General features: G+C 45.5%; 1 protein-coding gene across 1 annotated transcript in view; it reads left to right on the forward strand.

Moving 5' to 3' along the window:
* Positions 1–3,407: 3,407 nt before the first annotated feature.
* The window catches only part of LOC140391988 (anosmin-1), a 286,799-nt gene continuing 264,212 nt past the window's right edge, over positions 3,408–25,994 (forward strand). Inside the window, exons 1-2 of the mRNA XM_072477109.1 lie at positions 3,408–3,713; positions 25,602–25,649. Coding sequence (XP_072333210.1) covers positions 3,528–3,713; positions 25,602–25,649 — 234 coding nt within the window. The 5' untranslated portion in view covers positions 3,408–3,527. The remainder of the gene's footprint in view (positions 3,714–25,601; positions 25,650–25,994) is intronic.

Consider the following 25,994-nt stretch of genomic DNA (forward strand, 5'->3'; position numbering starts at 1 on the left):
GTCCACTGGGCTACATGGTGGCCCCGGTTGGCACTGTGGGCTCTGCCCCGGCATGTTCCCCCCCATCCCCGTCCCCCTGGCCACATTGGTGGCTGGCACTGTGGGGGCCTCTTGGGGTACAAGTGAACCGCGCCATCGGGAACTCAGCCCATTGGAGGAGGAGAATCGCAGATGCCCCCGAGAATACTGGGTCGGGCCCGCTAATTATATTTTTTATTCGTTCATGGGACGTGTGCGTTGCAGGCTGTGCCATCATTTAATGCCCATCCCTAATTGCCATTGAGGAGCAGTTAAAAGTCAACCACATTGCTGTGAGTCTGGAGTCACATATAGGCCAGACCAGGTAAGGATGGCAGATTTCCTTCCCTAAAGGACATTAGTGAACCAGATGGGTTTTTACAATTCCCCAACAATAGTTTCATAATCATTGCTAGACTTTTAATTCCAGATTTTTATTGAATTCAAATTTGACCAACTGCAGTGACGGGATTTGAACCTGGGACCTGAGAGTACTCTCGGTCCCTGGATTATTAGTCCAGTGACAATACCACTATGCCACCACCTCCCCAGATATGCAAACGGTGTTTACTGTACGTGCATTCCGGTACGCATTGACGCCGCTGTCGAGGTGACGGAGAATCGCTATTTGGCATCAAATTGGTGCCCGCCGTAATTTTGGCATCGGAAACTATTCTCCGCCCAATTGCATTTTGCGATTTTAGCATCAACAATCCCGCCCATGGTATTTTTGGCAATAGATATATACTCTGTAATATATATAATCTGTATAAGTATGCGATTGCAGGAGTCCCTGAGTGCACAAGGCTGTAGGCAATTGCTATTTAAATACTAAATAAGCTCTTGTTTACAGAAAGAATTTGTTACATGTTTGCACCGGCCTTGGCTGGTGATTACTTAGCATGAGCCAAATCGTTTAGTTCTTTAAATGATGATAAATAAAGGCGATTACAAAATGATGGGTCGTCTGCCTTAATATTGCAGCATTTGCAGTACTGGTTGAAGCCAGGTAATACCTGTTGATGGTGTCCAGATCTGGTTCGGATCTCTGTGCGGCTGTGGTTTCAATACTTCCATCCTCATGATTAGTGTGTTCGTCGTCAGAGAACACAGATACATCCTCTCCCCTCTCTGAGCATTTAAAATTGGAGTTTAGAAGAAGGCGTGGTGACCTTATTGAGACAAATAGGATTCTCAGGGGGCTTGATAGGGTACATGCTGTGAGGATGTTTCCTCTTGTGGGATGGTCGAAGCCCAGAGGGCATAATCTCAGAGTAAGGTGTTGCCTATTTAAGACAGAGATGAAGGGGAATTCCTTCTCTCAGAGGGTAACAAATCCATGGAATTCTTTACCAGAGGGCTGTAGAGATTGGGTCAAAAAACCCTCCCACTCTTATTCACTCCTCCAACTTCTTCCACCCGACAGGAGATACAAAAGTTTGAGAACACGCATGAACAGATTCAAAAACAGCTTCTTCCCCACTGTTACCACACTCCTGAATTACCCTCTTATGGATTGATCTCTTTGCACATCTTCTCTACTAAGTAGTCTTACACTCCTGTAAGCTTCACCCGATGCCTGTGTCTATGTATTTACATTGTGTATTTTGTGTTTGCCCTATGTATTTTCTTTTCATGTATGGAATTATCTGTCTGAGTTGTATGCAGAACAATATTTTTCAATAAACAAATCCAATCCAATCGTTAAGTATATTCAAGGCTGAGATCGACAGGTTTTTAATCAGTAAGGTTTTGGGGCTAAGGCAGGAAAGTGGAGTTGAGGATTATCACATCAGAGCAGTCATGATCTCATTGAATGGTGGAGCAGACTTGATGGGACAAATGGTCTACTTCTGCTCCTATGTCTTATGGTGTTAAAATCAGCATTATGTATATTTTGTAAAAATGCTCAAAACTCCCAAGAGGCTCCGTGTCTGTGTGGGTTTGCTCCAGGTGCTCCGGTTTCCTCCCACAGTGCAAAGTTGTGCAGATTAGGTGGGGTTATGGGGGTAGGGCGGGGGAGTGGGCCTCGGTAGGATGCTCTTTCGAAGGGTTGGTGCAGACCTGATGGGGCAAATGGCGTCCTTCTGCACTGTAGGGATTCCATGAACATATAGCAATGTGGTCATGACAAGATCATCTAACTGTTATCATAGAATCATAGAATGTACAGTACAGAAGGAGGCCATTTGGCCCATCGATTCTGCATCAGCCTTTCGAAAGAGCACTCTGCTTAAGCCCATGCCTCCACCCTATCCCAGTAACCCCACCTAATGCTTTGGACACTAAGCGTCAATTTAGCATGACTAATCCACCTAACCTGCACATCTTTGGACTGTGCAAACTCCACCCAGTCACCCAAGGCCAGAATTGAACCCAGGACCCTGTGGCTGTGAGGCAGCAGTGCTAACCACTGGGCCACACTGGTGGGAACTTGCAGTGTGTGAACTGACTGCCACGCCTCCTTACATTACAACCAGAACCACATTTCATGGTAAGTTGATTTAGTTTCTGGGGATGTGCAAGGTGCTGTATGAATGCACAATCACAGTAGATTTGTAAACCACGCTGTGTCAAGCAGCCTCCTCCTCTAGAGGCTCTCATATTGCTTCTTTTGGGAGTCAGGGTGAAAATGAAAGTCGTTATAGTCCCTGCACCATCGGCTGTTCGCCCTTTTTGAGAGAGAGCTGATTGGTGGTGATTTAACCTGAGGGTCACCACACCTCAGGCCAGGAGCAAGGTTGAGAAGGCAGGGTCGTCATGGATAACCTCAGCCAGTACGGGAATTGAACCCTCCACTGTTGGCATCTCTTCGCATCACAAACCAACCATCCAGCCAACTGAACTAACTGACCTGGTAAGCCCTGACAAGGTACAATTTTGTACCCATACCATCCCAGGGCACATGAAAACAAAAACGACCTGGCAGAGTCTAGGTTAATAAAATAGGTTATCACCGAGTCCTACTGGCTAATGCACATTAAGGAAAATTGCTTTTAATGTTTCCATTATTTTTATTCACCGCTTAATTGCTGGTTCTGTTTCAAGCTGCAACTATCAACTTTGAAACTTTGATCAGATTTTTACCCCTCATTTCCCAGAAGGTCGTAACCTAGGCAACGTTCCAGAGATATAAAAGGTACTTGTCATTAAATAACACGTTAAGTTGTTGATGGCATCGTGTGCTGTGTTAATAATGGGTGGCCCAACTAAAATGATTAGCTACTTTAGCTTGCCCTGCTCGAAGCGTTTTGTGCAGATTGAGAGAGTTAATATTGCTCAGAGTGAGTGTGTGGAGGAGGGTGCTCCCAGACTGTCACTCAAATGGTACTGAACCAATTGAGTGCATTGTGTCGCCTCCAGGAGGCGGCGGGTAAGAGTTTTGAGTGCAGCCTGAGAAAGGGATGTGAGAGTGTGTAGACTGCGAAGTGAACGCACTTGAGGACGGGCTCATCATCCCCCCCAAACTGCTGAGACACCAAGCCCGAGTTTCCCTGCCTGGCATCCAAATGGCTCGGTGCAATGCACTAGCTGCCCGGGTGGTTGTCGTTCTGTGGATTACAGTCGGATGGAGCTGGGCTGCCCGCAAGCAGGAGGAGTCGCTCGCCACCGGCAGCGTGTCCAGAGCCAGGTGCACGTCCCGCTGTCTGAGTCTGCACATCACTCGGCTTTCAGCCCTGTTCAAGAACTTTCAGGTAGATCAGAGACCATTCCCTCCGCACAGCCGCGGTGTATGAGAGAGCTCTTTGGCTGCTCCCAGCGGGCGGGCCAGCCCTCCCGAGGCTTCTTACACCCCGTCAACATCTCACTATGCTGTGTGGTGTGGGAGCGGTGGTGTGAGGACATTAAACCAGGTGAGGGAGACAGGTTCAGGTGTACTGCCCCGTCCCAAAGTGCTGCCGGAGAGAGCGGGGGATTGGATCGCTGTCATTTCACCCCCTCCCCGGTCAATTTCTCAGAGGTGATTTACAAAAAACAATATAAACATGCCGGGGAAACCTGTCTGCCTCACTCCTAACCCCAACTCGTTACTTTCCAGGTTTACAAATGGAGTTACTCCCAACTCTTTTATTTTAAAGGGAGAGAAATGATGCTCGGTTCTACTTTGTAAGGTGTATTTTTGTTACTAACTCGTGTCCAGACCTGGTGGAGTGTGTGTCCAGATGGAGTTAGTGGTGTCACACCGGATGAATTGATTTGTGGGAGGTGCAGTCACTTTTTGGGGGGTAAGATTTTGGAGTCCTGTCCAGAGCATCAGTCACACTGAAGCAGCTTCTCCACCCCCGAAGGAAGCGCTGAGATTTTCCCCAGTTTGCAGCAATTTGTCTGTAGTTGGAAATCTGCTGAAATAGTTTATGGTCATTTTTAAAAATCCCGAGGAGTGACACCTCAATTGTCAAATGCTGGTAACTGTACTGCGATATCACTGTGTCCAGGGTCCGCTCCAGGCCAGATTTTATAGATGTATTTATTTTAAAAAACGGATTGCAATATCAACGTATATTGTGCAGCCGGGGTTTAGTTTCAATGTCGGGGCTTATTCTGCAGCTCTCGAACGGTGCATGGATACTCGGTCGCATTGGTTCTTAAAGTGACATGTTTCAGCGGGAGAAGTATCATCTGCCCCCCCCCCCCCTTGTAAAGTGGTAACTGAACTAAAGGGTAACACAGGCGGGAGGTTTGTGTGTGCCTATTGGGGAGGGGGGTGTCTATGAGGGAGGGGGTGTCTATGGGGGAAGGGGGTGTCTATGGGGGAGGGGGTGTCTATGGGTTGTGTGCCAATGGGAGAGGGGGTGTCTATGGGGTGTCCATGGGGGAGGGGGTGTCTATGGGGTCTGTGCCAATGGGAGAGGGGGTGTCTATGGGGTGTGTGTGTCTATGGGGGAGGGGGTGTCTATGGCATGTGTGTCTATGGGGGAGGGGGTGTCTATGGTAGAGGGGGGTGTCTGGGGTGTCCATGGGGGAGGGGGGCGTCTATGGGGTCTGTGCCTATGGGAGAGAGGGTGTTTATGGGGTGTGTGCCTATGGGAGAGGGGGTGTCTGTGGGAGAGGGGGTGTCCATGGGGGATGGGGTGTCTATGGGGTGTGTGACTATGGGAGAGGGGGTGTCTATGGCATGTGTGCCTATGGAGACGGGGGTGTCTATGGGGTGTCCATGGGGGATGGGGTGTCTATGGGGTGTGTGTCTATGGGAGAGAGGGTGTCTATGGCATGTGTGCCTATGGGAGAGGGGGTGTCTATGGCATGTGTGCCTATGGGAGAGGGGGTGTCTATGACATGTGTGCCTATGGGAGAGGGGGTGTCTATGGGGTGTCCATGGGGGAGGGGGCGTCTATGGGGTCTGTGCCTATGGGAGAGGGGGTGTTTATGGGGTGTGTGCCTATGGGTGAGGGGGTGTCTATGGCATGTGTGCCTATGGGAGAGGGGGTGTCTATGGCATGTGTGCCTATGGGCGAGGGTGTGTCTATGGCATGTGTGCCTATGGGAGAGGGGGTGTCTATGGGGTGTCCATGGGGGAGGGGGCGTCTATGGGGTCTGTGCCTATGGGAGAGAGGGTGTTTATGGGGTGTGTGCCTATGGGAGAGGGGGTGTCTATGGCATGTATGCCTATGGGAGAGGGGGTGTCTATGGCTTGTGTGCCTATGGGAGAGGGGGTGTCTATGGGGTGTCCATGGGGGAGGGGCGTCTTTGGGGTCTGTGCCTATGGGAGAGAGGGTGTTTATGGGGTGTATGCCTATGGGAGAGGGGGTGTCTGTGGGAGAGGGGGTGTCTATGAGGTGTGTGTGTCCATGGGGGAGGGGTGTCTATGGGGTGTGTGTCTTTGGTGGAGGGGGTGTCTATGGGGTGTGTGCCTATGGGGGAAGTGGCGTCTATGGGGGAGGGGGTGTCTATGGGTGTGTGTCTATGGGGGAGTGGTGGCTCTGGGGTGTGTGTCTGGGGGAGGAGAGTGCCTATGGGGTGTGTATGTCTATGGGGGAAGGGGGTGTCTATGGGATGTGTGTCTATATGGGGGTCTATGGGGAGTATCTGTCTATGGGGGGGATCTATAGGGAGTCTGTGGGGTGTTTGTCTATGGTGGAGGGTCTATGGGTGTGTGTGTCTATGGGGGAGGGTCTATGAGTGTGTGTGTATGTGGGGGAGGGTTTATGGGTGTGTGTGTCTATGGGGAGGGTTTGTGGGTGTGTGTGTCTATGGGGGAGGGTCTATGGTGTGTGTGTGTCTATGGGGGAGGGTCTATGGGTGTGTGTGTCTATGGGGGAGGGTCTATGGGTGCGTGTGTCTATGGGGGAGGGTCTATGGATGCGTGTGTCTATGGGGGAGGGTCTTTGGGGGTGTGTCTTTGGGGGAGGGTCTAAGGGGTATGTGTGTCTATGGGGGAGGGTCTATGGGTGTATGCGTGTATGGGGGAGGGTATATGGGTGTGTGTGTCTATGGGGGAGGGTCTAAGGGGTGTGTGTGTCTATGGGGGAGGGTCTATGGGCGTTTGTGTGTCTATGGGGGGAGGGTCTATGTGTTGTGTGTGTATTTGGGGGAGGGTCTATGGGGTGTGTGTGTCTATGGGGGGAGGGTCTATGGGGGAGGGTCTATCGGTGTGTGTGTCTATGGGGAGGGTCTATGGGGTTTGTGTGTCTATGGGGGGGAGGGTATATGGGTGTCTGGGGAGGGTCAATGGGTGTGTGTCTATGGGGGAGGGTCTATGGGGTTTGTGTGTCTATGGGGGAGGGTCTATCGGTGTGTGTCTGAGGGAGGGTCTATGGTGTGTGTGTGTGTCTATGGAGGAGGGTCTATGGGGTGTGTGTGTCTATGGGAGGGGGGCAGGAGTCTCTGGGGTGTGTGTCTCTATTGGGGGGGTTTTGTTCACTTGGCTAGACAGTTGGTTTGCAGCCAGCAGCAGCGGGTTCAATTCCCCTACTGGCTGAGGTTAGTCATGAAGGCCCCGCCTTCTCAACCTTGCCAGAGGTGTGGTGATCCTCAGTTTAAATCGCCACCGGTCATCACCAAGGGTCATCTGGGATTATGGCGACTTCACCTTAGTAATGGGAGGGGGCATGTCTATGGGGCATTTCTATGGGGGGGTAGGTGTGTCTGTAGAGTGGTGTCTATAAGGGTGTGTCTGGCGGGGGGGGGGCAGTGTCTATTGTGTGTGTGTGTATATGGTGTGGGGGGGAGAGGGGAAGATTTCTAAACGATGTGGAGTTACTCGAGTTGGGCTTTTAACCTGCACTCGGTTGTCCCTGCACATTCTGCGAGGGACATTCAAATTATTCCCACACCTCAATGTTAACACTGGGAAAGGACACAACCACAAAACGTTGCCAGAACAACTCAGCAGGTCAGGCAGCATCTGTGGAGAGAGGTAAAGGAGACAGAAAAACAGAGATAGCAGAGCTCTTTATTGATTAGAAGCCCAAAGATGTGCAGGTTAGGTGGAATGGCAACGATCAATCGTCCCTTAGTGTCCAAAGGTTTGGTGGGTTATGGGGATAGGGTGGGGGTGGGGGGGCTAGGTAGGGTGGTCTTTCAGAGGGTTGGTGCAGACTCGATGGGCCGAATGGCCTCCTTCTGCACTGTAGTGGCACTATTTTATTCGAACGTTGGCGAAAACTCAACCTTTAAGGATAATGCTGATGTTAATATTTTCTTCTTGGGGGGTGGGGGGGGACACACACCTCATTTGGACTTTCACATCTGTAATCCCGGTGTTTAGAAAGGAACTTTCGATGCAGCAGTTTGGCGCTTCGCATTTTCATCCAATGCGGTGAGAACGTAAAACACGAGAAAAAGACATGAAATGAAAATCGCTTCTTGTCATAAGTAGGCTTCAAATGAAGTTACTGTGAAAAGCCCCTAGAGTCCAAACGTACTGTGTCAAAAATGATCATGACTTCAGCAGAGTAAATCCTGTGAGTTGATCAATGCAGATGGTTAGTTGGGGCTGGATGGAGAATTCCCAGAATGATCCCCAGGTCCAGCATTCCCATTGTAGGATCAGCCTCCCCACCCCTCCAACGCCCGGTCAAATCCACCCTTCCAAAATCTGAGGGTGTAATGAAACGGGCGCCGAAAATCTCCAGCAGGACGTGCCCTGAGGGACCTCTCTGGCTTCTCCTGTTCTGATGAAGCAAGCATGCTTTTTGCATTACAACCCCCCCACACCCAACCAAATGATATTGTGTGGAATATTACCAGGCACAACAGGGCAAAGGCACCGCAGAGCCGGACACACGTGGCTCTGTTTATAGTCATGATGTGGAGATGCCGGCGTTGTTTATAGTGTAAGTGAACTCAGTGAACTCTGCTGGGCCCAGTGTCCCCTTCCTCTCCTGTTTCTGCCGCCCCTCGACTGACCTACACATTGACCTGAAAATAATGACATTTGAGGGGACTAACCATCGATTCCATGAAGCAATATTACCCGTTGTGTGTTGAAGATTGAGAAATGTCAGAGACTGGGGCAGGGGGAGCGGTGAGAAAACCCTCAGCAGGTCTGTCAGCATCTGTGGAAAGAGGAGTTCCCGCTCTGAACATGACTCTACTTTGGGGAAAGATTACGGAGTAATCCCAACACTTTGTTTTGATTTCAGATCCCCAAATCTGTCTGTTTGCTTTTATGACCGGGGAAAAGTGGGGGGTGGGTGGGGGGGAGAACCACTCGGCCCATCGTGCCTGTGACAGCTACGCTTAAATGATCCCACTGTTTGTGAACAGGAGAGTTCCTGAATGGTGTTGGGATATCGCCAAGTGGCGGGCCGAACATGACGGAAAAGTGAAGGCAGAGAGACCCTGCAGGCTCCTCCCCTGAGGAAAGCTCCTTGTCTATGGAGAGGGGAGCTGGAATTCAGGTGCCTTGGCCAACTGGCGGGCTGCAGTTCCGGCTGTTTTTTGTAAGCCATTGATCCGCCTTATTAACAGGCCTGTGGCCAGTAAAGCTCCAGAATGATCTGAACAAATATTGAAAGGCACCGATGGCAGAAAGTTCCTGATTTCAGGCAATGTGGAGTGCTCCGTTCCCTTTTCAGAACATCAAACGCCTGTCGCCTTTATTGACTCGGCGGCCAAGTGTCCAATTCAGATGTACTCCAATCGTGGATCAATCCCCCTCGCCACCAACCCCCCCTCCCCCCCCCCCCCCCGCCCACAACCAACTGTACTCTTTAGCAAGCATATTTACAAATAAATAAATACTGCGATTGCTGCCTGTTGTTACTATTGCTGTATCTCCGCCTGACACACTCTCCTCGCACTGTCATGTTTCCTTGCTCCATCACACGGGCATTTTCACTCACCCTCTCGCCCCAGCTTGGTCACTTGCTCCCCTTTCAGTTTTTTTTCTGCCTAGTACACATTGCCCCTTCTTCCTTTCCCGCTGATTGCGGAACGCACAATCAGAGGCGGGAAGAGAATCCACGGCCAATGTAATCGTGCCTGAAGATGAAAGTCTTCACCCCAAGCAAATAATAAGAGCCTCTCACCCCACACCCCGGCTCACTTTCCTGCGTTGCTCTGGAAGAAGTCCCTTCCTGTCTCACTGTGAAGAGATGACCAGTGAGCTCAGTAATCATTGTGATCATTCTTGGGCAAGGACAAAGTGTGGCTCTGGAGTTGAGACATCCGCCAGGCTAGAGTTAAGTTGACAATTGCTCAGGCAAAGTGGTCAGAGTGAGTAATGTTTAATAACAGACTGGAGAGGTAAATATTCAGTACACAATGGTTATCAGCATGATTTTATATAGAAAGGACACCATGCGCACATTAGGTCATTTCAACCCTACATATTCAATACCTGCTTAAAGGATAGTCATTTTCATGCTGGGCACTTCTCTCGCAGGACCCATCCAGCAGCAGTATATATATGTCAGTATTTTCAGTGTCTTTCCTGGAGAGGGAGCTAGATTGCGATTGTACCGCACTACAACCTTACTTTTCACATGCAACCAGTTGTTGGCTACAGGGTTCACCGCCGGTTACTGATTTCCTAGGAAAGATCCACGAATGACACATGCTGGATAAAACATGTGCGACTCACCCAGCGTGACTGAACTGAACTCACCATTGCTCTTAATAAACCAAAGCTAGGTTTGGTGGGAACATCACTGTTATATCGCTATGGCTCACCGTTTTAAGACATTTCAGATATTTTCTCCAGACTATTATTTTGATTCAAAATCCCAAGTGTGCCTATCAGAGTAATCAGTCTGATGTGTCAGGTCTTTATTAAAAGCAGCTTCCCCTTTAGTTTTATCTCATCCTCTTCTAAGGTATAGTTCTATGGATACTTGAGGGTACCCTGACCAATTGGCAATTTTTTATATTTGAGTTGTGACCAGTAGATAGAAGTCTACTTACTACCTTGGCGGTCATTTGACTGTGGAGAGTTAAACATGTCCCTGTGTTCACTCAATGTCTGCAGAGGGAAGCTTTCGAGCCTGGGCCAGTGCTCAAGAGAAGAAACTCGTCCTCCTCTTTGCCCACAGTGCCTCAGTTGTGGTGCTGTCAGCTCCGAATCAGGAGGTTCAAGTTCCACTGCAAAATCTTGAGCAGACGGATTCTAGGCTGATATTCCAGTGCTGTATTGAGGGGGTGCCGCACTGTTGGGGGTGCACGCTTTTGGATGAGACATTAAGCAGGCCCCATTCATTGGCTTACACGGATGGGAAAGAGCCCACGGCACTATTTTGAAAACTTTTCCAATTGGGTTAATGGACAGTATTTTGGCTAATATTTATATCATAACCAATATCACAAAATGTTGCCTCATTCGTGAGACCTTGCTGTGTGTCGCCTGGCTGCCATGTTCTCTACATTAGAACAGTGTTTATCAATGTCCCCTCAAAACTGTGTCAGTATGGCTATGCAGCAGTTGTGAAGGTACCATGCAGGCCGCTCACAAGCTGGACGTTACCTTTAACAGAGTGTGTTTGCCCATACAATAACAAAGGTACTGTGCATTGAAATAATCAGGTAGCACACAACAGACAGTTTTTGGGGAATCATGAATGGTTACACTTCAGAAGCATTTAGTTGGCTGCAAAGTGTAGTGGGATGCCTTAAGTCATGAAAGATGCTATATAAATGCATCCTTCTTATTTGTTCTGAAGGATTGTGGCCAAGTCATGAACCCAGATTAGCAATCCTGCTACAATCAGCTGACTCCACATCAGCTTGAGACCAAGTGGGGGGGCGGCACGGTAGCACAGTGGGTAGCACTGTGGCTTCACAGTGTCAAGGTCCCGGATTTGATTCTCAACTTGGGTCATTGTCTGTGGGGAGTCTGCACGTTCCCTCTGTGTCTGCGTGGGTTTCCTCCGGGTGCTCCAGTTTTTTCCCACAAGTCCCGAAAGATGTGCTGTTAGGTGAATTGGACATTCTGAATTCTCCTTCTGTGTACCTGAACAGGCGCCGTAGTGTGGCAACTAAGGGCTTTTCACAGTAACCTCATTGCAGTGATAATATAAGCCTACTTGTGACAATAATAAAGATTATTATTAAGTCTGGGATCTTTCCAGTCCATTTGGTTTAGTTGCAAACATGTTAGTTCCTTTTCCAGCGAAATAATTGGTGTATCCTACGCTACTCACTAATTGCCATCAGTATATGCTTTACTTAGGGCAGCATAATATCATCTATTTTAATTGCTGCTATTAAATGATAACACATTTATCATTTTAAATAAATGTTAAATGCTGATGTGCAGTGTGCCTTTGTTCTGAGAGTTGAGCTGCCATACACCAACTGCATGTGTGTTGTAATGAACTAGTATGGTATCATTTGTGCTGCAGCAATGTGCTGTATAACTAACAGACATAAAATATGGCCACTGTGGGAGGGCAGGCTCCTTTATATCAAAGCTGTGAATTGAACAGCTTGTGCTAATTTACATTAAAGTTTTCACAAATTGCATTTATTTGTGTAGCTGGTAACATATTGAAAAGAATTGTGTGGATATGAATAATTCATTTTTAAAATTAACTTTGAAAAACACAATAATCACATGTAATAATTAGAGCTGTAACCACTCTGGAGAGTGATATTGATTTACTCGTGAAAAATGAGCGACACAATAGATTTACCCATGTGTGCAGTGTCAGTGAGTTATAGAGTCTATTATTCATAAACGAAAAGTCAATATCACACTTGCGATGACCTGTTGTCCTCCAATTTATCATAGGTTGTAGGGGTGCTTTTCTTGAAAATACAAATCCCCCTTAATGATCATTGAAACTACCCACCTCCCTTTTGAGCATCACGCCTTTTTGATTCTCACATGTATCTCAAGGGATATTGCTGGTTAGTTCACATGATGGGAGAGATACTTGAATCTGCATCTTTGAATTGACATTTTCAATTATGTTCCGAATCGCATTTGTGTGATTTAAAAAAATCGGTAAGATGTCATTTAAAGTAATTTAATTTTCAACTCATCCTAAATTGCTTTGGTGGTAAAGACTACTTCAGCTCAGTAATGGTTGTGTTCCATTTGAACCTTTGGCCTCTCCATGGACTGCAAGCAGCGAGTTAAGCAATGATACTGCTGCATAAGTGCTTCATATTAAGCAAATATTACAGTGTCATGCTGGTGAACTGCTTTCCTCAGTAAAGTTGTTGATCCATTATTATTGGGAAATAGAGGTAGATTTCTAATGAATACTGATACAGAATGATGTTTGTTTCATTACTGAAATGGAGAAATTCCCCATGTTATTCTAGCTTTACTGATGTAGGAAAGAAGTGAATACTTTTCATAAAATCCCTACAGTACAGAAGGAGGCCGTTTGGCCCCTCGAGTCTGCACCGCCGTTCTGAAAGAACACCCTACCTAGGCCCACTCCCCCACCTATCCCTGTAACCCCATCTACCCTGCACATCTTTGGGTTGTGGGGGCTAAACCCACATAGACTCGGGGAGAATGTGCAAACTCCACACAGACAGTGACCTGGGGCCAGGATCGAACCCGGGTCCTCAGAGGCAGCAGTGCTAACCACTGTGCCATCTACTAAGGGGCAATTTTAGCATGGCCAGAGCCACAGTCTATGTGGAAGTTTCCGCCATCACTTTGGCTTTTAATGATGTACTTGCTGTTGCTAAGGGAGACATCCTGTCCTGTCCAGATCTTGCACCCACCAAAGCAAACTTGGGAATGACAGGCCTCTTATTGTGCTAACCAAAGTTTGAAGAGAACAACAACTGGAGACTGCAGTCCTTAGGTCAGTGTGCATCTTTTCAATAGGATCTCATAGACATTAAAGCAGTATGTAAATCCTTTCTGTCATGACTGAAAATGGGTGTGGTGCAGTGCTCCCTAACTACCAGGGCATGCTGAGGGATTTTGAAAAATTATTCATGGTTACTTCATAAAATGTGTAGTGCCCCCCGATACATGAGTAATTCAGAATTCTTAAACTAGTTTTGTTTAAAGGAAAATTTAAAACAGGAACCTGCCAGCGATGTGTGATGCTTGAGGTCGCCAGGCAAGCATTTCTGCCGATGCTTGTGCTCTTTAAATAGTAGATTTGCTGGTGTAACTCAAGCATTTCCAAGACTATTTGTGTGACGAATGTCTCACCACAAAATGACGCTGCTGAATCATATCTGAGGATCTTTATATCTGAGATATGCTTCTAAGTAATGGTGTCTGGGAACTAATTTGTGAATGAGTGCTGTGGAAATATTCAAAGCGCATAGGGATGAAAAAAGAATGACATGTCTGATGACATGTCTGATGATTGATAAATGGCTACTTAAATGAGATTACTACTAATCAAATTACGTTAATTTATGTTGCTCTTTCAGTAATATTGCGCACCAAGGGCATTTTCGTCAGTGAATTAATAGTGAAAAGGATGAATGGAAAGGACAACTCTCAGACTTATTCGATTTGAAATGGGGCTGGTATAGCACAGTGGGCTAAATAGCTGGCTTGCAATACAGAGCAATGCAAGCAGCGCGTTCAATTCCCGTACCAGCCTCCCGAACAGGTGCCGGAATGCGGTGACTTGGGGCTTTTCACAGTAACTTCATTGAAGCCTACTTGTGACAATAAGCGATTATTATTATTATTATTATTATTATTATTATTATCAGGATTGTTGGAAGATTTCAAGTAGCTTGCATTAACTTGTTTTCTAAATTTTCCTTTTTCTGCCATTCTTTATGCTCCTGAATGCTCTTACCCCTCTCTACATTCTTATTGTACCAAAATCAAGACAGTCAACAATATCTGCCAAACTGGTGACCTTTCTTGTCTCCTGTTTCTTCAAACAACTGACTGGCCTTTAAAACACAAACCAAGGTGCAACATAAATTCTACATCTTGATTCACTCCAGGCTTTGCTCATTCTCCTTTCAATCTTGGTGTTGTCCAGGACAAGCGGCCCTTCCTCCTTTAATCAGGTTTCTAAATAAAACATCGACAAACTGTTTTGTGTTATATTTGATATATTTTTGTAGGTATTTTAATGAATTAACTTCCCCCCCCCCAGTTCTTTCAGTTGATAATGTGCACAAAGTAAACCTCGTGTGTTCCCTGTTGCATGCTGTCGCCTGAAAATTAATGATCTGTTTTGATGACCCATCTGTGCCTGCGTAAAGAGGAAAAGTGTGAACAAGTCATTTGGCAGCAGCAGATTGGATTTCTGTTTTTAGTTATGTTTGCAACACGTTTGCTCCATGTTTTGGCGGCGCAATGCCATTATTCTCAGTCACGTCAGGTATGTTATGGTTCCTATCTTTGGGGGAAGAGGGGAAGGCAATGCCTTCTGTTGCATTCCAACTCCTGTGGGATGCCTACATCTGGGTGTTCATTGTGCCTCGTTCCACCCTTTGAAGGTGGCAGGAAACCAACAGGCTCGCTTGTAGTCAGCTGCACAAATACACGGGCCATTTCAACAGCAAATGAGGTCCTGATGGCTAGCCTGGCCTGTGCAGAGATGGAGTGTGCAGAGACTGAACCCATAAAATGTGTTGAATGTGTTCCTATCACTCACTAGCTGGTATCTGTTGACAAAAATCAGAACTTCTTTCAAATCCCAGTGCAATAAATGTAACAGATGGAAGTGTGTATGTGCATAATAAAGGAATATGGCAATGTTGCTTCCAATCAATATTTTAAGTACTGATAAACAAATCCTTACCGTGATATCAAATCTTGGTTAAGTAAAGTCAATTTCTTCATTATTGGCCAACTTTGTTAATTATGATATGGCTTGCATGGGGCCTAGCACAGACTTCCTACCTTATGCTCTTTTAGGATTTGTAAGGATAATGAGAGGATTCCAAAAATAAAAGAAATTTGGTTTTATCATCAAGAAAGGGTTGATTTGTGACCCCTCCCCCCCCAAATATCAGGGAATGTCTGTGCCCATGGCATAGCACCAACTATCCCAATGTTTTGCTGCGTGATAATGTTTAATTAGCGACAACTTATAATTTGTTCTTGAGAGTGGTTTTCAGAGGGAACAGAATTGAGAATTCTAAACTTCATTTCATTTAACAGCCTTAGGATTCACCAGAAAGAATTGTTTGTTGGGTTGGATTTGAACAGGACTTAGAGGTGAAAACTATATGTTACCCTGTTGATTTTCTTTCTTAAACAGGGATCTGTTGAGACACCTGAAAAATAATTTGTCAGCTTCATTGCATTGCTAATATAGCTTTCACAGGAAAAATGCCACGCAAGTTATAGACATCCCTAATGTGCCAAAGCACATTTGAAAAGAAATGATACAGTTCTCCATGACTATTTCATTGTTGTGTTCTTGCTAATTAAAGATAAAAAAATACAAAGCAGTACAAAAGACTTGCAAGTAAAGCATACAGCATCATTGGCTAAATGTTTGCACAAGAATATAATCATTATCGTTTCTATTGAAAAACTTGTTTACTCAATACTTATGCTAAACGGGAGAGTTGAATCTTTTGATCATGTGAAGTGTTAAGTGTCTTGAATTTTGATATAAGCCTCCCTCTGCACATTGGGGGTTGGTGATCAAACAGTTTAGAATACTAGAAAGAGGATTTGGTCGGAGTACAGTGGACACAGAAAGTTATATTCATAAGGTTGTCAGATAATCAAAATTATGTTGTAGCTACTTGGTAGTATAGTGTTGTCTAGACAGCATTTAAAAAAAACTTTACATCCCTAAAACAATGAGAAATTTGAGTAATTGACAGGAGTAGAGTTAAACAGGAGCCAAGTCATAAAATGGTTAAAGCTATCCCCAGTGCTTCCACTGTGGTGGCGTTAATGGAGACCATGTTTCTATTCAAAGCGCTGTTTCTTTTCAATGCAACAAAGCTTTAGTTTGAAGAGAACATCTCCTCGAAGGCCTTTTTGTTCTCTGTCCACTCTGCAGTGTTTACCAAGTACGCATGATCAGATAAAGAAAGTATTTTGCTTGCAGGAGGATGTTCTAATTGAGAGGCTACTGTATGTTTGAAGTGTGTTGAAAATTATCTCTCTAAATTAGGCTGTTCCATTGTTTGAAGAGGAATTAGTGTTCTGTTAACACTATGAAATTATAAACCTTGACACATTCTGTAAAATAGTCTACTTTAGTGCCCAAGGATTTATGAAATTTCCAACTGAAGAACCAACCCTCAGGGAATGTTACAATGGTGTGATCATTGTTTTTAATGGAGCAACAAAAGTGAAGATATCAAAAGTGTGATTAATGAGAATTGTGGGATCCTGAAGAACAACATTTTTTTTGGTATTCTGAAACATGGATAAAACATTTTTTTTAAATTTGTAATATAGCACAAATGTTAAAAGTATTTTGCACAAGGTCTTCATTGTTACAGGTTCTTTACTGCGTGTTTATCAACACTCTCAAGCTTTCATGTCTTATTTAGATTCAAAATAATACAAGAATGAAATTCTTAATACTCTAATAGAGCAGGTCAGCAGTGCTATCCATGCAACAGCCCATTTCAAATGTTAGAAGGACATCTTTCCCAATAGTTTAATGTCACTTAACTACATGGGGTAGAAAATCAAAGTTCTCTGCGGAAATAGTTCATCTCAGCTGGGTGCCACATTGGCCTCAGTGCCTTCTAGACTGGAGAGGGGAACATTAAGCCAAGCAGCCTCTCCTCTGGTTACTATCCAGTGACTCACACCTTGAAAATGTGTCCACGTGCGGACTGATACTGGTGAAGACAAGATCAGAGTCAACCATGATATTCTCCACAGCCAACATTCACTACCTTGGGCTCCTGTGTGACATGTTAGAAGGTTACTAACACCTACCAGAATAATACAACAGCTTGTATTTAGATGGCACCTTTAATATAGTAGAATTTTCCAAGATGCCTCTTAAGAAGATTATCAAACAAAATTTGACGCAAACCACAGAAGGAAATATTAGGGCAGGTAACCTAAGGCTTGGTCAAAGTGATGGGTTTTAAAAGGAGAGAAAAAGAAGTGGAGAGACAGCGAGATTTAGAGAGGGTATTCCAGAGCATAGGGACCTGGCAGCTGAAGGTATGGTTGCTAGTAGCGGAGTAATTAAAGTCAGGGCTGCTGAAGAAGCCAGAATTGGAGGAGTGCAGATTCCTGGTGTGATTGTAGGTCTAGAGGAGTTTACAGCAATAGTGAGGGGTGAGGCCACAGAGGTATCTAAAAGCAAAGATAGGAATTTTAAAGTTGTTACTTAACCAAGAGCCAATGTAGGTTAGGAGCACAGGGTTGATGCATGAGTGGAACTTGGTGTAAGGTAGGCCCCTGATCGGGGTTTAAAGTAATGGCTTTTTTTGTCTTGACTTATGTCACATTCAAGGCCGTCAATCACAAATGTCAGTACAATGTGCACAAATGCACAACAGATCACACTGGTCTCAAAAGTAAATTGTTGTGCTTGATTCTCCGGTAGATTATTTTTAGTATGATTTGAATTGTTTTTACATTTTTCAGTTAATACCTTCAGTGCATTTATCAACCAAACCACCATTAAGCGGAACCTATCGAAGTAATTGGGGCTTTCCAATAATAAATTATAATAAAAGTTAATGATGTTTACTTTTATATCCTGTCAAAAATCTTAAAGTGCTCTGCCATTTTTAAGTGGATTGACTGTTGTTTTGGAGGAAAGTACATAGCCATTCTCTATTTTAAATCCAGAATTCCCTCCTAAACCTCTCTATCTCTCCCGTCTTTTCTGAACCTTCTTAAATCTACTTCTTTGACAAAGCTTTTGGTCATCTACCCTGTTATTTCCTGATGTGGTTCGGTACGCTTTTGTTAAGTGCCTAGGGACCATTCACTCTATTAAGGGTTATTGTTGTATCAGCAACGTTTCACAAACACAGCGGCATGAGTGACCAGTGAATTGATACGATTAGTTGAGGGACGAATGTTGGCCAGGACTTTGGAAGAACTGCTTTCTCTCCTCTGAATAGCTCAGTGGCATCTTTTGTGTTCACAGAGATGAGACTTTTAGTTCTGAACTCATTAGAGACCAGTAAAGTGTTTATTTATTTTTCTTTAGAGTCTGAAAACACAGGTACTTACTAAAATAATAAAGCCACAAAGTTCATGGTTTAAATCAAAAGAGTTTTACCACACAAAATTCCAAGAACACCATTACTAATAATTGCACTCTATCTTAGGTAATCTATTACGTTAAAGATATAAAAAATATAGGGCAGGATTCTCCGGTCCGTCAGCTGCAATTTCTGGCGCGGTGCGCCCCACTGGCAGCGGAATTCTCTGTTTCCGCAGCCGTCAATGGGGTTTTCCATTGTGGCCACCTCACGCCATCAGGAAACCCGCGGGTGTGGGTGCGCTGCCAGTGGACCTGAGGATCCCGCCAACAGAGATTTTCACTGACATACTATGAAACAAGCTTCTTAACTCAAATTTCCTTCTACACCCATTCAACTACATCTTAACAACCAAAGTCAGATGCTTATCAGAAATTGGTCCAAGTACTGCTTTGATTTATATGAGATTTTCTTGGGCCTTCCAGTCTGGCACGGTTTTCCCTTCATATTCTCTTGAATCATTTCCTGGTCGTTGACTCCCAGTTCAACACCAACATCCCTAAAGTCTTATGTAGGTTTACCGAGTACGTGAGGTAAATCCCCAGGTTCTAATATTCTCTAACTCTGGATTCTTGCAAATAAAGCGCTATCTTTCTCTTCTCAGTTTAGCTGTCCGTAGAAGTTTAACTCACCTTTCGGAGTACTGCAGCTAACAAGAAGTTTACACTCTTCTAGCCAGCACACCGAATTTCAAATGAACTCTGCTGATGAAAGATGTTCCTTGCTCCATAACCAGACTGTTCGAAAACCAAAACTCTACTTGAAACCAGAGTCCCACCCACAATATACTCACTTCTATAATTAAATTCTTGTGGAACGAGAAAGGAACAATTGGCAATCTAGTTGTGAGAGAACCCTTCAGGATAAGTAACCATATTATGATAGACTGCTTTATCAAGTTGAATAGTGAGGTAGTTGATCCTGAGACTAGGGTCCTGAATCTCAATAAAGGTAACTATACTGGCATGAGGCACGAGTTGGGTACGATGGACTGGAAAACATTACTGGAAAGAAGGACAGTGGACAGGCAATGAATATGTGAACTCCACAAGTTGTTTATTCCTATTTGGCACAAGAGTGGAAAGGGAACTGTGACCAAACCATGGCTTACAATGGAAATTAGAGATAGTATTAGATTCAAAGAAGAAGCATACAAATTGGCAAGAAAAAGCAATAGACCAGAGGATTGGGAACTGTTCAAAATTCAGCAAAGGCAGACCAAGGGATTGTTTAAGAAGGGGAAAATAGAATATGAAAGTAAGCTAGCAGGGAACATAAAAACTGACTATAAAATTTCTATAGGTATGTAAAGCGAAAATGATTGACAAAAACAAATGTAGGCCCCTTACAGTCAGAAACGGGGCAATTCGTAAGGGGAAAAAAGAAAAGACGGAGGAACTAAATTCATACTTTGCTTCTGTATTCGCAAAGGAAGACATGAATAATGAAGCAGAAGTTCTGAGAAACACAAGTTTTAGTGGGGAGCTGAAGTAAATCAATATTTGTGTAGAAATGTTTTGGGGAAATTGATGGGATCAAAGGCTGATAAATTTCCAGGGCCGGCCTGATAATTTTCATCTGGAAGTACTTAAGGAAGTGGCCCTAGAAATGGTAGATCCAGTGGTGTTCATTTTCCAAAATTCTTTGGACTCTGGAATGGTTTCTACACAATGGAGGGCAGCTAATGTAAGCACGTAATTCAAAAAGGGAGATAGAGAGAAAACAGGGAACTATAGACCAGTGAGCCTGACGTAAGTAGTGGCGAAGTTGCTAGAGTTCATTATCAAGGATTCCATAGCACAGCATTTGGAAAGCAGCAGTACAATAAGACAAAGTCAGCATGGATTTACGAAAGAGAAATTTAATGGAAATCTTGAAAGATCTAATGGAATTCTTTTGAGGATGTAACTAGTAGAGTCGACCAGGAAGAACCAGTGGATGTGGTCTATTTAGACTTTCAGAAGGCCTTCAACAAGGTTTCACATAGCAGATTATAATGTAAAGTTAAAGCGCAATGGATTACGGGTAGTGTCTTGAGATGGATAGACAGCTGGTTAACAGACAGGAAGTAAAGAGTTGGAATAAATAAGCCTTTTTCCGAATGGCAGGCAGTGATTAGTGGGCTACCACAGGGATCAAAGCTGTTTGCATTACTTATTAATGATTTGGACGAGAGAACTAAATGTATTTTCTCCAAATTTGTAGATGATACAAAGCTGGGTGGGAGGGTGAGCTTTGAGGAGGATATAGAGATGCTTCAGTGGGATTTGGACAGGCTGAGTGAGTGGGCATATGCATGGCGGATGCAGTATAATGTGGATAAATGTGATGTTATCCACTTCAGAAGCAAAAATAGGAAGGTAGATTATTACTTGATTGGGTGTAAATTGAGAGAGGTCGATACTCAATGAGATCTTTGTGTCCTTGTGCATCAGTCGCTGAAGGTAAGCGCGCAGGTACAGCAGGCAGTGAAGAAGGCAAATGGTATGTTGGCTTTCATGGCGAGAGGATTTGAGTACAGGAATAGAGATGTTTTACTGCAAATGTACAGGGAATTGGTAAGGCCACACCCAGAATAGTGTGTGCAATTCTGGTGTCCTTATCTGAGGAAGAATGTTCTTGTTATGGAGGGAGTGCAGCGAAGGTTTACCAGGCTGAATCCTGGGATGGCGGGACTGTCATATGAGGAGAGATTAAGTATGTTAAGATTATATTCATTGGAGTCTAGAAGAATGAGAGGGGATCTCATAGAAACTTATAAAATTCTAATAGGATTAGATTCAGAAAGAATGTTCTCAATGGTGGGAGGAGTCCAGAACTAGGGGTCATAGTTTGAGAATAAGGGGTAATTCTTTTAGGAGGCGAGGAGAAATTTCTTCACCCAGAGAGTGGTGAATCTGTGGAATTCACTACCACTGAAAGTAGCTGAGGGGCGGGATTCTCCCCTACCCGGCAGGGCGGGCTGTCCCGGCGCCGAGGATTGGCGTGAACCACTACAGTGTCGGGCCGCCCGGAAGGTGCAGAATCCTCCGCATCAGGGGCTAGGCTGGCGCAGGCGGGGTTGGCGGCGCGCCAACCGGGCGGCGGAGGGCCTCCGCCGGCCGGCTCAAGTTGCCGCATGCGCGGGAGCGCCAGCGTATGCTGGCGTCATCCCAGCGCATGCGCAGGGGGTCCGTCTCCACACCGGCCATGGCGGAGGTCCACAGCGGCCGATGCGGAGGGAAAGAGCCCCCCCACGGCACAGGCCCGCCCACGGATCAGTGGGCCCTGATCGCGGGCCAGGCCACCCTGGGGGCATACCCCGGGGCCAGATCTCCCCACGCTCCCCCCCCCGAGGACCCAGCAGAGCCAGGTCCCGCCGGTAAGTACCAGGTCTAATTTACGCCGGCGGGACCAGCCTAAAACGGGCAGCCGCTCGGCCCATCGCGGGCCGGAGAATCGCTGGGGGGGCGGGCGTGGTGCGATTCCTGCCCCCGCCAAAACCCCGGCCCAGAGAATTCGGCAGCCGGCAGGGGTGGGATTCACGCCGCCCCCCGGCGATTCTCCGGCCCGGCGGGGGGGGGGGGGGGGGGGGGGGGGGTCGGAGAATCCCGCCCGAGGTTTCTGGAGGGTGGGGTCTGAGGGACATGCTGGTAGGTGGAGTGTTACTGGCTATAAGGGTTAGGGGCCAAGGACGGGAGTGATGCCTGGGTCACACTGGTGGTTACTACCCTAGCAGCTTGAAGGAGGTTGTTCATCTTCTTCCTGCATTGAATGCCGGTCCTCTTGGTGAGGCTTTCAGCACTCTCTGCATCTGCCACCTCATCCCAGGCTTGATTCATAACAGCTGACTGTTGTCGCCGCCCCACCCTGGGAAAGAGGGTGTCCCTCCTCTCCTCAGCAGCGCCTAACATCCTGTGGCTGTCCGCATCAAGGAAACCTGGTGCAAGTCTTGCAGCCATCTTCTTGGCTGGATTGAGAATCTGGGATGAGTGGGAGTGCATAAAAGCTGCTCCATCTTGTCAGGCTCCCAATGGGATTCCCGGCCCCAGCGAATCATATGACTGAGGAATCGGGTCTCAGGCGGGTGTACGTGGGCAGCGTGCTGGCCCATTTGTATGGATTGATTGTACCTTCCCGGCGCTCCTAGCAGCAGTGCAAAAATGTTCCGACTCTACACTTCGTCTCTGAACTAGAAAATTGTGCACTTTAATCTTTCCTTCTGAAATGTAACTTACATTGTCACTGTTCCATCGAACAGTAGATGTGTTTGAAATATGTCGGTAGACGCCCAACTTCCATCTACTAGCTGCATTTTGACAATCAGCCATTCTGCACTGTCAGGCATCACTCACTTTCGGGTAATGTCTATTAGGGCACAGTATTTAATAGCAGGAGGCTGTGATTTTCATCCTAAAAGCCACCATGTTCAGTACAAGCAGCTTAACATATAGAATGATTTAAGTAAAAAATATAAAAATAATAATATATTATTAATAATAAAATAAAAAATAATAGTCACTTTTTAAAAAGATGCAACTGAGGTCATGTCAAGTTGAAGATTATTGATGTGCGTGTTTCTGGCAGCAATGGTGTGCAACAGGCCGTCCTGATCATTTTCATTGTTCAACCATACTGTTTTTGTCAGTTACAGGGAAGTGAAGTTGGGACAAGACTGCTCATTGGAGACCCAGATAAGGCATTATGTGATAATTGAGATGGGGCCCATGATAGGATTGATCATACGTGTGCATGGATCTGATTTCAGGGTTGATTGTCCTTTCATCATGCTACGTTTTCTTAACATATTTCAGCTTTTGTGACTCAGAGATTTCTGGATTCCTCATGGTCGATATCAAGATATCCCATTTTAAGTCTCAACAGAGACATTGGAAGCAAAAATAATGCTTCACAAATTACTACTAAATTATAGAGCTGTATTTTGCAATATCCAAGATTTTTAGATTTGCTCAATTTTTCAGGGCAATTGTACCTTTCCACCAAAAGGAACAAAGTTCACTGCAGCCCTTAAGCGATGCTACAGAGTTGGCTCTTCTGTAATGTAAAACTTAGTGGGCGGGGAGATTGGGAAACGGTGTGCTTGAGGCACCTAGACACCAATTAGATTATAAAATGATGCAGTAATTAAAATTAAATGCTCTCTGGAAAATGATATGTTGGGAAAATGACTCAAAATATTCCATGGGTAGCTGTGCACAATAGTTTTAATGATTGATTGTTTTATGTCTTCGTGAGTGGGGTATTATTAAAATGTCTTTCAGGAAGCAGTTATGGTCATGCTGTATCAGAGCTAATGATGTTCTGACTTTGTGTCACAGCCAAATGGTGTTGATTTATCTTCATAATGACGCATTTGAAAGAATTGCTGGTATATTTTTTGTGGTATGATCAGCTCGTTGAGACCTAACTTCTTTTTAAGATCTGAAACTGCAAGTTGATGGGCTATTTTCTCCTGGGGCTGGGTTTTTCCAGACCCGCCAGTCCAGGCAGTGACTGTCGTGGGCAGTCAGGAAAATTTGGAGAGCGTTAACTTTGGGCAGAAATGTGAAAATCGCACCGTGGGAGATTTCACAGTCAAGACCGATGCTATTTTCATCTGGTTCTTATCATAGAATCCCTACAGTGCAGAAGGAGGCCATTTGTCCCATCAAGTCTGCACTGAACCTCTGTTAGAGCACCCTATCCAGGCCCACTCCCCTGCCTTATTCCCGTAACCCCATCTAGCTTTTGGACACTAAAGGGCAATTTAGCCTGGCCAATCCACCTAACCTGCATATCTTTGGACTGTGGGAGGAAACCGGAGCACCCGGAGGAAACCCACGCAGACACTGGGAGAGCATGCAAACTCCACACAGACAGTCACCTAAGGTTGGAATCAAACCTGGGCCGTGGTGCTGTGAGGCAGCAGTGCTAACCACTGCCACCATGGTATCTGCTCAAGTACACATTCTGGTTAAGAATCATTGAGTCGCAAACAGGAGTGGTGATTTTTCCTTCCTCCCTAATGAATTTTGTGGGGCTATTTATAGGCAAACCCAATTTTGCCTTCATCTGATTGATGTTATTTCTCTTTCAGCAGTGGGTGATTTGATTCCTTCCTCCCTCCTGCAGGAATGCCTGACTAATTATAATGCCCCTCTCCCTATTGCTGCTCCGGCTGAGCACAGATTAAGTGCAAGTTAGCAACAATAGTGATAGGATCTCGCCCTTTGGGTGGAGAACTGGTGGGAGCCCCGCGTCTCCTGCATTGGGGAAGTCCCACCGGAATCAAATGCCCAGGCCTTCGCTGTGATTCATGATCATGAGGGCCTCAATTGTCATCTCAGCAGGAAGGCTTCCCGCCAGCCTTCTGGCCAGGAACTTAATTGGGCGGAGGAGTGAATGCGGCGAGGTTCCCATCACGTACTGTCCTACCCAGTTAAATGCCCCCATGCCTCCAAACTCTCCGGTGGGGTGGGAGGATGGGGTGGAGGAGGGTGGGTGGGCATTAAAACCTGCCCCATCAGATTCATACCTGGGACTTATCTGATCTTCATGACCTATAAGAGCAGCAGGCAAATGCGTAATGAAAATTTGCACCAGACATAATATCAGAGTTAATGATATGATACACAATTATTGGAGATGATGCACAAGTATTAGTAAAATCCCACTTCTGCACACCTGATGTTTAGCTCACCCCCCTGTGATCACAAAACAGGAACATTAGAAAGCTAGAGCCCTTACTTTTTCAAGTATTCAAATTATAGATTCTGCCTCTGCAGTGTTTTTTTGATATGTGACGCATGGGGTGGGGCCACTATAAGGGAGGAAAATTTACACTGGAATGTGTGAATGTTTTTTGCAGAACATTCAGATAGTACCTGCAGGAAATCACCAATATGCAGAACTATTACAGAAATCATCGCAAAGCTGAGCTAAAAGAAATAGTTAAATACTGGTGTAGGTTACTGTCAATTGAAGTCTAACTACAGAATGTGTCACTGATTTAAAATCTAAAAATCCTGCTCTTGTTTTAACAGATTTCCCCCTTTTTTTTGCAGAATAATGGATCCCTGAATTGGTGTCAAAATCACAAGCAATGCTCAAAGGTGAGTGCACTGCAAGCAGGATATATGATTAGTGATGTGTAAGTACTTCCCTTATCAAACTTAGTACAGTGAATATTAAAGATATAACAAGCAATTTAACATGCGTTACACATGACACACTTTCAGTTGAACCTGAACCTGCACTGTCCCACCTCTAGCCTGCTCTTTAAAAGGCACCTGTTTGTGTTGGGGTTGCACAGGCCCTTACGGCTACCCAGCACCCAGTCAAGCAAATATTCTCCCTGACACAATGAATACCCACGAGTTGTCTGACTGTGGCAAGAAATTGTAGCAAAGTCTACTCTCAGTCTCACCCAGTGCCCATGCAGCTGAATTTTCCAGCAG

Source organism: Scyliorhinus torazame, chromosome 15, assembly GCF_047496885.1.
Source record: "Scyliorhinus torazame isolate Kashiwa2021f chromosome 15, sScyTor2.1, whole genome shotgun sequence".
NCBI lineage: Eukaryota > Metazoa > Chordata > Chondrichthyes > Carcharhiniformes > Scyliorhinidae > Scyliorhinus > Scyliorhinus torazame.